The sequence below is a fragment of the Halichoerus grypus genome, chromosome 4, assembly GCF_964656455.1.
Source record: "Halichoerus grypus chromosome 4, mHalGry1.hap1.1, whole genome shotgun sequence".
Taxonomy (NCBI): Eukaryota; Metazoa; Chordata; class Mammalia; order Carnivora; family Phocidae; genus Halichoerus; species Halichoerus grypus.
The window spans coordinates 144,394,971-144,407,961 of NC_135715.1; the positions used below are offsets into that span (position 1 = coordinate 144,394,971).

Sequence of the window (12,991 nt, forward strand, 5' to 3'; positions counted from 1 at the left end):
ACCTAAGAGCTAAAATTATAAAATTATTAGAAGAATATGCAGGTATAAATCTTTATGACTTGGGTAAGGCAACAGTTTCTTCGATAGGGCATCAAAAGAAGCGGCAACCAAAGAAAAAAATAGACAAACTGGACTTCATCAAAACTAAAAATTTTTGTGCCACAGAGGACATTATTACGAAAATGAAAAAACCACCCACAGAACAAGAGAGATTTCCAAATTATGTATCTGTTAATGGACTTGTATCCAGAATATATAATGAACTCTTACAACTCAAAATTAAAAAGGCAAACAATCCAAATGAGCAAAGGGTATGAATAGATATTTTTCCAAAGAAGATACACAAATAGTCAATAAGCACATGAAAACGTATTCAACATTCATCATTTCAGAAAAATGTATAACATAACAATGAGATACCATTTCATACACACTAGCATGGCTATAATTAAGAAGACAGGAACAAATATTGACAGGATATGGAGAAACCGAAACCTTCATACATTGCTGCTAGGAATGCAAAATGGTACAACTACTTCGAAAACAATTTGGCAGTTTCTCAAAAGGTTAAACATAGAGTTTCCATATGACCCAGCAATTTGACTCCTGGCATGTATCGAAGAGAAAGGAAAGCGTATGTCCACACCAAAACTGTATAGGGATATCCATGGTAGCATTATTTATAACAGCCAAAAAAAGAAAACCTAAATGTCCATCAACTGATGAAAGGATAAATAAAATGTGGTATATCCATATAATGGAATACTAATCAGCAATAAAAAATGAAGTACTGATACATGCTACAACAGGAATAAACCTTGAAAACATTATGCTAAGTAAAAGAAGCTAGTACCAAAAGCCTACATATTGTATGGTTCATATTAAGTGTCAAGAATAGGCAAACTTGGGGCGCTTGGATGGCTCACTGTGTTGAGCACCTGACTCTTGGTTTCAGCTCAGGTCATGATCTCCTGGGTTGTAGGACTGAGCTCCATGCAGGGCTCCACGCTCAGCAGAGAGTCTGCTTGAGGATTCTCTCCCTCTGCCCCTCCCCCTACACGTGCAAGCATGCATGCCTTCTCTCTCTAAAATAAATAAATAAATAGATAAATCTTAAAAAAAAAAAAAAAAGAACAGGTAAACTTACAGAGACAGAAGCTAGCTTAGTGGTTGCCTAGGGCTGGAGACTGGGAAGAATTCTGGAATAACTGCTAATGGGCATAAGGCTTCCTATTAGGATGATGACAATGTTCTAAATTTGGCTGTGGTGACAGCTGCACGACTCTGTGACTATACTTAGATCCACTGAACTGTATACTTTAAGTGAGTAAATTTTAAGATAACTGAATTATATCTCAATAAAGCTATTAAAATATATATATTTGGGGGCGCCTGGGTGGCTCAGTCGGTTAAGCATCTGCCTTTGGCGCAGGTCATGGTCCCAGGGTCCTGGGATCGAGCCCCGCATCGGGCTCCCTGCTTGGTGGGAAGCCTGCTTCTCCCTCTCCCACTCCCTCTGCTTGTGTTCACTCTCTCACTGTGTCTCTCTCTGTCAAATAAATAAATAAAATCTTAAAAAAATAAAAAATAAATAAATATATATATTTGGAGAACTGGTGGTTGCCAGAGGGGAGGGGGACTGGGCAAACAGGTGAAGGGAATTAAGAGGTACAAACTTCCAGATATAAGTCACATCAATGAAAAGTACAGCACAGGGAAATAGTCAACAATGTTTTATGCAGTATGTTGCTGTATGTAGTACAACATTGTAGTAACTTTGTATGGTGACAAATGGCAGCTACACTTATCACGGTGACCATTTCATAATGTGTATAAATGTTGAATCATTATGTTGTATACCTGAAACTAGTATAATACTGTATGACAACTATACTTCAATTAAAAATTAATTTTAAAAATATATATTTCAGTTTTCAAAATAAATATTAAGTTCTGGGGCACGTGGGTGGCTCAGTCGTTAAGCGTCTGCCTTCGGCTCAGGTCATGATCCCAGGGTCCTGGGATCGAGCCCCGCATCAGGCTCCCTGCTCTGTGGGCAGTCTGCTTCTCCCTCTCTCATTCCCCCTGCTTGTGTTCCCTCTCGCTGTCTCTCTCTCTCTCTCTCTCTGTCAAATAAATAAATAAATAAAATCTTAAAAAAAATATATTAAGTTCTGTTGAAAGTTTGCTAAAAACTAAACATAATTATGTCAGGTGCTGAGAGAACTGGATGGTTGCTGAGAATATTCTCATAATCCACACACCATTGTGTTTTCAACGAATGATTCTTCTTTAACGTTTCCTTAACTTTTTTTCCCACAGTGTTTCCATTTAACAATTTTACGCTAATCACACATGGTTTTCAATCATAAAATCATAGGACAATCATTAATCTCAAATGTTTACACTATGCAAAGCACTGTGGGAGACACAAAAATAAAACAAGGTCTTCAAAATGTTTACAATCTAGTATAAATTTAAGAGAAAAAACACAATTATAATACAAGGCAGAACATATTTAACTCCGCAATGGATAAACAAAAAGTTTTCGGATAAGAAGAAGAAAAAAGAAATCCTTTATTGCCTAGGGATCAAGGAATGTTTCTTAGAATACAGCAATTAAATCAGACCTTAAAAGATAAGCAGGACTTCAAAAGGCAGAAAACAGAAAAGTGCAGGATTTTCAGGTAGAATAAATTAGACAGATGTGAGAATGCACACGGGAAGAACTAGTTACCTCATGGGATACATATGAAGAGAAGGGTAGAGTAAGAAAGGGAAGAGCATGGGAGAAGGATGGAACAAGCCATGGAAGATAAGCCTCAGAAAGTGAGTAGCATCAATCTGAGAAAAAAAACTTGAGTGTCACACAAGAGTTTAGACAACTTTTTTCAGACAGTGCGTTTCAAAACATGTAAAATAGAAAATAATCTTTCCAAGACACGTGAAAGCTTAGAAAACATACATATGAGGTCACTTAGTGGATGTGTAACCACTGGTTAATTATTGCTGTGGTTAGATAAGTGAGTTGGATTTCATGATCAAAAAATTTTCAAAAGAAAAATTGTAAACTCACAAAGGGCTACTAATACTCTATCTTATATTTCTAAAAACAGGGTATTAAATTTTTTTTAAATTATACCCTATAATTGACATCCTCTTACAAGACTTTTTAACATCAATTTAAAAAAACTGATTGAGGGGCGCCTGCGTGGCTCAGTCGTTAAGCGTCTGCCTTCAGCTCAGGTCATGATCCCAGGGTCCTGTGATCAAGCCCCGCATCAGGCCCTCCGCAGGGAGGCCTGCTTCTCCCTCTCCCACTCCCCCTGCTTGTGTTCCCTCTCTCATTGTGTCTCTCTCTGTCAAATAAATAAATAAAATCTAAAAAAAAAATAAAAATAAAAAAACTGACTGAATTTTACTACAACTTTTATTTCACTGGCTTGTCTTTCTAATTCTGCTTATGACCAGGTATGGACAGCTATCAGTGTAAGAAAAGATCAATACCAACCCATTTTACATTGCTATGGGTGATTAAGGAAGATTAACTTTCAAAATGCCTATGTAGCATTTTGGTGCTGAGCTCTCAAAGATGTATTTTCAAAGGTAAACATGCTAACAGATCACTCTAGAATAAAAACTTTACAGTAGTTTAGAATTTATTAAATTTTATTTCATATGTAACTCAAATATTTTATTTTAGAAACTGTAAAATCCAAATAGAAGCTTTATTACCTTCATATCAGTTTCCCTTGGAATATGATCCTTGAAATCTTCAATTGAACTTACAAGAAAAGGAATGTGGTAAGATAGGACCTAGGCAGGGCAACAAATAAAAATGCAGAGTTATTTTTAAATGGTGAGCCCCAAATTTAAATATTACCATTCAATTACTTCTAGTTTTCATAAAAATTATTTTACCTTTTCTATTTTCACATGATTTTTCTAAAGTACTAAGAACAGTACTTAGAATGCCAAACTGAACATAGCCAAAATGGAAAATGCTTCAATGAAGAGAAAGTTGAAAAAGTAGTACAATATCCAGGCAAGCTATATCCCCACCCCAATTTCAATGCCAAAATAAAAATAAGTTTAAATAGCTCTAATTTCTATATATTTGATTTTATGTAACTATGAAAACTGGAATTTTAAGTAACTTTTAATTTCTGGGAAATTAAAAGGGATTACTTAACTATAGGATATGTACTTAAAATGGTTTCTTACATCTCTAAGTGCTTCTTGTGCCAATGATCGGAAGGATAAAATTACACCAATTATTGTCATCCTCTTCAAGACACTGTCAACAGCTAAATTGGAAGAAAAGAGAGAAGAGTCTGAATTCAATTCTTTCTTAACTTTGTGAAGAAAACTCTTAGTCATAAAATTCCCATGATAAAAGATACAACAGCAATTTGATTACAACAAAGGATTAAAGATGGAAAGGTACTGAAAGCTGATATTAAAAGTAAGGAAATTACAGTTTACTTCATATGGAGTAGACACTATTCTTTAAAATGGTTTAGATGGTTCACCAGAATCTTGAAATAATCACATAAAAGTAGCCACCTGTATAATCCTCTCAGAAATGGCAGAAGTAGGAGGAAGGAGAGAAAGACTAGGGGAGAAAGAGGAGTTGTCAGAGTGGACAGGAGTTAAATCCTCAAATGGTCCCAGAACTTGGAGATGCTAAACTCTTAAACTGTTGAGGTCTGGAGAGTCAAGAAACAAAAAAATGACTATTGAGATCACAAGCAGTTTTGGCAAGACCAGGTTGCTGAAGACTATAAATGGATTTGATCATTTACATTTTAGTTAGAAAGCATTATTCTGAAAACTATTACTATATATTCAATATTAAAACTTAATTAACAAAATCAAGGGAGATTAGAATTGGAAGGATCAATACCTTCATATTTTAAAAAGCCAACAAACATTTATTGAATTACTCCCAATATACAAGGCATAGTACTGTGTAAATAAGAACACAAATATAAACAGAATAATAATCTAGACCATAACTAACACTCTAAATGGACTGTCAAGAAAACTAAGAAAATATGATCCTATTTATGTGAGACAAAAAGATACACAACTGACCCATGAACAACACATTTGAATCGTGCAGGTCCACTTACACATGGATTTTTTTTTTTTTTTTTGGTAAATACAGTAAATATATTTCCTCTTCCTGGTAATTTTCTTAATATTTTTTCTCTTGCTTACTTTATTATAAGAATACAGTATATAATACATATAACATACAAAATATGTTAACTATTTTATCAGCAAGGCTTGAGGTGAACAGTAAGCTACTAGCAGTTAAGTTTTTGGGGAGTCAAAAATTACATGTAGATTTTTGACTGCACAGGGAGTCAGCGCCCGTAAACCCCGCATTGTTCAAGAGTCAACAGTATATATATATATACACATATATTTGTACATATATAGCAAATTTCTAGAAAAATGTATAGAAAACCATTAACCATAGTTACCTTTGAGGAGTAGGAATAGAGAGTTGTTTTGACTTTCTACCTCCTATGTGGTTTGCTTAAACTTTGACCATGGCATCTTTTATTAAAACATACTAACAGCCATAATATAAGCCAAAATGTGATGAGACTTAAAACAGTAGTGTTAACAAAATGAGGTAAGGCATTATGTTATTTGTTATACCTTCCACATGAGCAGGAACCAGTCTAATCAACCAATCTTTCTCTAGCACTCAGTGGAGTGCCTGAGACCCAGAAGACTAGAAGATGTTCAATGAAATGGTTATTCAAGAAATGAGACTATGTTATCATCCAGAAAAGGAGAGAAGAAAGAAGGGTGAAAGGAAATATTTCTCTGAGAAAATGTCATCCAAGTTGGTCATAAAAGAGAAGACAAAAAGCATTCCAGGCCAGGGAACAAAACAAAAGGAAATCTAGAAAAAGGAATGACAGAGAATAAGATGAATAATCAGAAAATAAGTAGTGTGATATAATCATGTATTTCCCAAGGGATGATATCCAGAATTTAATCAAATAATTCTGCCAGAAGTATATCCTATAACCTTCTCTTGAATATATATAACAGTAACAACACATTAAAAGTTCTGAGGAACTTCATGGTAAGAAATGTTGTTTAACTTATCATTAATGGATTATTTGCCATACCTTTTTAAGCACTGGCACCTCCTCTAATTCCCCATAATTTCCATTAACATCCTGCTGTGGGCTGAATGTTTATGTCCTTATAAAATTCATGTATTAAAAACTTAAGCCCCAAAAGCTGATGGTATTAGGAGGTGGGGCCTTTGAAAGGTGTTCAAGCCATGAGGGTGAAGTCGCATGAATTTGATTACTGCCTTATAGAGGCTTCAGAGAGAACCCGATCCCTTTCAGTCATGTGAAAATACAATGACAAGTCTGTGACCCTGAAGAGGGCCCTCACCCAACCATGCCAGCACCATGATCTTGAACTTCCAGCCTCTAGACCGATAAGAAATAAATTTCTGTTGTTTATATACTACCCAATCTGTGATATTTTGTTGTAGCAGCCCAAACAGACTAAGGCACATCCCAAGGAACTAACACTAGAGCAGAGCTGTGTGGATCTCAGGCCAGGCAAGCAAAAAGTTGTGAAGGAAAAGAGGGGAAACAATGGCTGGATATGAGGTTATCCAAATAATGGCTTTTGAATGCATGCTAAGGAGTTTTTAGACTATCCTCTAAGCAAGGAGGAGGTAGTTCAGGGTTTTTTAAATATAAAGAGTGATATGAAAAGAAATCTTTAGAAATATAACTCTGAATGTGGGAGATGGGTTAGAAAGTGAAGACTGAACCCATTAGGAAGCCAAGATTGTAGTTCACGAAATAATGACAAAGCCTTAAATGTGAACCATGGGAACAAAAGGAATAGATTTAGGCATCACATTTAAGAGGTGGGATCTGCAGCAGGGGTTACAAGCTCAATATCTATAGCAGGTAACATAAAGTAGTGAAGTAGACTAAGTGAAAGACAGAATAGTGAGGGGAAAAACTGGAGAAAAACACTTCTAAAAGAGGCAACTGCTACTAAGCTCCAGCCAATCACTGCCATGTGGCAAAACACTGCCCAGGATTTGGGGGGAAAGAGAGCCAAAAGTTTGGATATTTATGCAAAATCTTGCATTTTTAAAATAATGATCAAAAAATGTTTTTTAATTTAATGTAGCATAGAGCAAAAAAATTATGTCTTTGGGCCAAACATGACCCACCAATTTGCAAACTCTGATCTAGAAGACACAGCTACTAGATATGGAATGGAATGTGATTACAGGAAAAGTCAGATAACATACCCAAGTTTCTCTTTGAGAATCACTGGGTGAATGGCATAGGAGGTAATATAATGGTCAATAACAGAAGAATATCAGGCTTTTTCTCCCCACCCATTTATACCTCCCATCAGGGGAATATCCTTCCTATTCCAGAGATGCTGTAAAGTATCTGTGGGTCATACAGCTGTAGATATCTAAAAAATGTTTCTCCAACTTCAATGGAAATCAGAATCACCTGCTGGGCCCCAGCAAACTGATTTAGTAAGTCTGGAGTGGAACCCTAATAATTTACATTAACAAACTCCTATGTGGTGCTTTTGCTTGTTGCTTCTGGTCCATAGACCACACCCTGATCAAATTAGCACTTGGTATTAAGTACCTGGAGCTCCATACAGAGTCAAGGCTGGGGATGAATATTTTAAAGATACACTGATAAATAAGACTGGATACATTTCCTCAAAAGAATTATAAAAACAATGGCTTAAAAATGGTAAAAGCATTGGCAAATGAAGAGAATAAAATTTCAATAAAAAGGAGAATAAAAGAGATAAACACTACAGAGAAATCAAGTAGAAGAAGAGGAAAGAGGACCAGATTTTGAAAATGGGTAGTCACTAATGATCTCTTCCAGAAAGGTTTCAGGCAAGTAGCCAGATGAATAAGAGGGAGGTGTAACAACAGACTTTAACAAGTGTTATTTTACAAGCAGTATCTGGCTTCCAGGGAGCAGGAGATTTTTCTGGGATCAGGGAAATTGCTTGGAATGATGAATGTAGCAAAAAGTCAAAGGTATGATAGCACAGAGGACAATATAATTAAAATCACTAAATTTTAAAGTCCTGAATGGATAAGGAAGTAAAGCCAGGAAGAGACTGATTAGAAAACTAGAGAGACATCAATGTTTCAATGAGCTAGAACAAAGAATTTAATAGGAGTGAAGGAGTGGAAAAGCTGGAAGACATAACTGATCTGAGAGTAGAGCTTCAAATTCAAGATCTTACCAGTGCAACAATTTTAGGTGATAAAAACATTCAAAGTATTGTTAAAGTAAAGGTCTTTGGAGGCAACTTGTAGATTTGTAGATGGTGGCAAGGTCAGGGCAAAAGTGAATGGAATGAATTTTTAAAAAGGAAGAATTACTATAGGAAAACTAGAAAATTAAGGTCTATAATAAGGGAGTCAATAAAGCAATGAACCTAGTCCCAAGAGACACACTGTCAGAAAACATGAAGAAACAGATACAGTATTAAATTTGCTCAAGTCACATAGCTAAAAAGTCCTAAAACTGAAAATTAATTCCAGATTACCTCCCAATTCAGAGCTACTTTTTTTTGTTTTAAGATTTATTTATTTGAGAGAGAGCGAGCATGAGTGGTAGGGACAGAGGGATAGAATCTCAAGCAGACTCCGTGCTGAAAACGGAGCCCGATGCAGGGCTTGATCCCAGGACTCTGAGATCATAACCTGAGCCGAAATCAAGAGTCAGACGCTTAACCGACTACACCATCTAGGTGCCCCAATTAGGACTACTTTTAACAAATTACAAGGCTTTTTAAGGGTATTAAAAAGAATATGGTTGTTGACTATGAAAATCAAACTGCTACAAAAGTATATCAACCTCTGGATATAGCATGAAGGAGGCACAAAGATGGGAATCTGAGACAAAAGAGAGTATTTTGAAAAATATTTCAACTGGAAGAATAGCTTTCTCTGGTCCCCTAAGTAAGCCATTCTCAAGCAGATCTTTTCTTTTTCCAAATCACAAAAAAGAATTAATAAATTCTATTTAAAGGCAAATTTGATATAGATGGGCCATTAAGGATTATGGATTTTATTTTGAAAATTTACAAATTGTTTGGAATTTTAACAAATTCCATTTTGTTTCAATTCCACAAATAGGAGAGTTAAAGTAACAGTAAACAGGCACTGAACAATGCAGTGGATTAAAGGCCTTTAACCAAATGATACAGTCAAAATATTATTTACTAGTAAGAAGCTGAGTAGTTAGGCTGGTTGGGTGGTCAACTGAGCATTTAAAAACAGGAGAAACATGAAAAAATAATTAAGAATAAGGAAAACAAGACTGGTAAATATAAGTATATAGTAAAACAATGAACAAAAGAGATCAGGTAGAAATTTAAAAAGTAATTTCCTACTAAGTATTTATTCAGACTCTACCTCCCTAAAATACTACCAAATCAGTATTTTCATTTTTATCATTTTAATTTCATTTTTTAAAGTACTGTACATTAAACCTAACCTTTTTCCCCCCTTTTGGTATATAGCTCTAGGAAAAAATTTTAACATGTGTAGATTTGTGTTACCACCATCACCACTCCAAAAAACTCCCTTGTTGCTTTCCCAGTTCTGGCAACAACTGATCTGTTCTATAAGGCAACCTATTGTGTAGTTCAATTTTATACTAATTTTTATTAAATAAGTTTATATTTTTGAAGCTGGATAAGACAGCCTAAAATAAAGTGATTCTCTAAATCATTTTACACTTTTAAAAATTTGATATAGGTGCATAACATTTAAAAGAAAACTATCAGAGGGGAAGTATTATGTAAAATACATATGGCTTTAATTTTTTTCAGGATTATTTTTTATTTGGGAGAATAAACTCTTTCTTTGGTTTTCTCAAATACAAAGAATATTTTATTTGGTATTTCATTAATTTTTTAATGCTAGAAAGGCTTTTAAATGAATCAATAAGTATGACTTCAGAATAATTTTTAATTATACTTCAAGTACAAAAGCAAATGAAAATAAAATTAATTCAAGTGCACCTAAAATAGTTACCTGGCTAAATATGCTTTCATAAATTTTTAAGATTCACTGTTATTTCACAATATACCTCCCACAAAGAATCAATGTCAAGAAGACATTAGAAACAATTTTTTTTAGTTGTAGGGCTAAAGTTTTCATGCAAAGACTACTAGATAGCAATAAAAAGGAACAGATTACTGATTCACGTAACATAGCTGGGTGAATCTCAAAAACATACTAAGTGAAAAAAGGCAGAGACAAGAGTATATACTGTGTGATTCCATTTATGTGGAGTTCTAGAACAGGCAAATTTAATCTATAGTGACAGAAATCAGATCAGTTTTTGTCTGGGTTTGTGGGATGTTGAGAAACTGACTACAAAGGGATGTGAGGGAACTTCCTGAGGTGATGGAAGTGCTCTATGTCTTGACTGTGGTAAGGTTACATGGATATACACATTTGCTAAAATCCATCAAACTGTTCACTTACATGCGTAGATTTCATTGTATGCAAACTATACCACAATAAAGTTGATATTTAGAAAGTTATAGACTCAAAAGTTAATTCTCCTTTAGTCTAAATTAATATAGACTTACTTGTATTAAATGAGTTTATGAACTAACTGATAATACTCATTAAATATTTGATACATGGTACTAAGACTATGGTTAAAAAAATGTGAAATAGATAAGCCATATATTTAAAATATCCTTTGACTGCAACTATTTTCTGCTCTCTTCATAAGCTAAAGAATACTTATATTTAAGCAAAAGCTAAATACTGAGTGTCAAAGTCTTCTTAATGCTTATAGAAAGTTTCATGAGTTACCCACATGATAATCTTTTAAAGAGTGCGGCCATCTGGTCTGGTTTGTCAAAGCTGGTCCTCATTTGTGTTAGCACATCAACATTCTCCACCACAAGTTTCTAAAAAAAAAAAAGGAAAGAAAGAAAGAAAGAAAGAAAAAAAAAAGATCCTAGGTTAGGCATGGACCACCTTGTGTTAATGAGATAAGAGCATGCTTGGAAATCATAATCCAGCAAGTAGGAAATACAATTCATGAAATCCAGATGTTCTATGCTATATACTTTTGTTGTTGGTTTAACAAAAGAATCTTAAAATTATTTACATAGGATTAATGTTTTTCTTCCATTTGCAAATTCAAGAAGGGAGGATGTTCAGGAAAAAGCAATAAAGATAAGCAGTAGGATAAAGGATTATCTAATGCTTAGACACAGAACAGCATCAATAATAAAAAACAGACACTGAAGGGGATACAGAGAGCAATAAATTCCAACCACAATAAAAAGAACTTGCTAAAGTTAAAGCTAGCCAAAGACAGCCTACAGTTCATCACTGGATGTATACAATCAGAGGAAGAATAACTTTTGTACTACACTTCATGTTTGTACTACTTCATATATATGTACTACTTCATGGGGATTATAAGAGAGCAAGGTTTCCCATACAAATTATAAAATGGAAGTGTTAACTATCTACCTTCTCTTTCAGAGACCACTGCGAAAAAGGAAGAGAAGGAAGAGATACAAATAAGGGAAGGGAGTAAAGAACAGCTATTCAAGGAAAGTATAACTCACTAAAGAATGTTTTTCTTAAAAGGCGCTTTGGAAAAGTAATTTAGTTTGAAATTAAAATGAAAACAAATATAATTAAATTGATTCTGGCAGAGATAATGTCTATATGTATGTGGAGAGCCTGGATATAATATTTAAATATCCAAGGATAAAGCCTGGGTATATTTCAAAATACATACAAATCCAAGCTTCATCCTTGGATATTCCAATTTAGCAGGCCTGGTTGCAAAGATTTAACAGCAAGCATATTGTTAAAGTGCCATGAGGGTTTTGTTACAAGCCAAACACCGATGATAACTGATTTAAGGGAGGATGAAAACCCTATACAGAAAATTTATAAAAATCAGTTTTCCTATACTAGTATGAATTTTGTTTAGGTTACTTGATATTACAGGCATACCTCAGAGATATTGCAGATTCAGTTCCAGACCACTGTATTAAAGCAAATGCCGCAATAAAGTGAGTCAAATGAATTTTTTGGTTTCCCAGTGCATATAAAAAGTTATGTTGACACTACACTATAGTCTATAAATATGCAATAGCATTATGTCTAAAAACCAATGTATGTACCTTAATTAAAAAATACTTAATTGCTAAAAACGCTAACCATCATCTAAGCTTTCAGTGAGTCATAATCACTGATCACAAATCACTGTAACAAATATAATCATAATGAAAAAGCATGAAATATTGGGAGAATTACCAAAATGTGCCACTGACATGAGCAAATACTACTGGAGAAATGGCACCAATATACTTGCTGTCTGACACAGGGATGGCCACAAACCTACAACTTGTAAAACTGCAGTATATGCAAAGTGCAATAAAATGAGGTATTCCTGTACTTCAGATTATTTCTCTTTATGCTCCCAATCAGAAATACATTTCCAGTCATATGTGTTTGCTAAACTCAACTTCTACAATCTCTGATTAAAATGCCTGCTTTTCCTGGGGCCAATTCAATACCTGTCCCACGCTAAAACTTGATTCAATCAATACACACTCAAATATATGCTCAACCCTGACAGTGCTCCTGCACCTTGAACATAATACCACATATATCACTGAATCAGACACCACTGAGTTTTAAATGCACCATTACCTTATGTGCCATTAAGATAAAAAGAAAACTTTACCAAGTAAGCTGACACAATGTTTCCAATCATATGACTTTAAGACACCTACAATTTCAGAAACATTAATACAGAATAACTGTGTTTTAGAATCAATAAATTATAGTATATGTTCAATGGTAAGGATACTATAATCACTTTTTAGCTCCCATACCAGGCAATTTACAAACAATACCATTTACTTGATCTACACGAGA

The 12,991-nt window shown here is 34.4% G+C and overlaps 1 protein-coding gene across 5 annotated transcripts in view; it reads right to left on the bottom strand.

Annotated features, from left to right (window-relative positions):
• NCKAP1 (NCK associated protein 1) overlaps positions 1-12,991 on the bottom strand; it is a 102,713-nt gene that overhangs the window by 6,505 nt on the left and 83,217 nt on the right. For all 5 annotated transcript variants that reach the window (XM_036072864.2, XM_036072861.2, XM_036072860.2 and 2 more), the window contains 3 exons: positions 10,899-10,992; positions 4,225-4,307; positions 3,736-3,816 (listed from right to left, as the gene is read on the bottom strand). In XM_036072864.2, the coding sequence (XP_035928757.1) occupies positions 3,736-3,816; positions 4,225-4,307; positions 10,899-10,992 (258 nt within the window). The remainder of the gene's footprint in view (positions 1-3,735; positions 3,817-4,224; positions 4,308-10,898; positions 10,993-12,991) is intronic.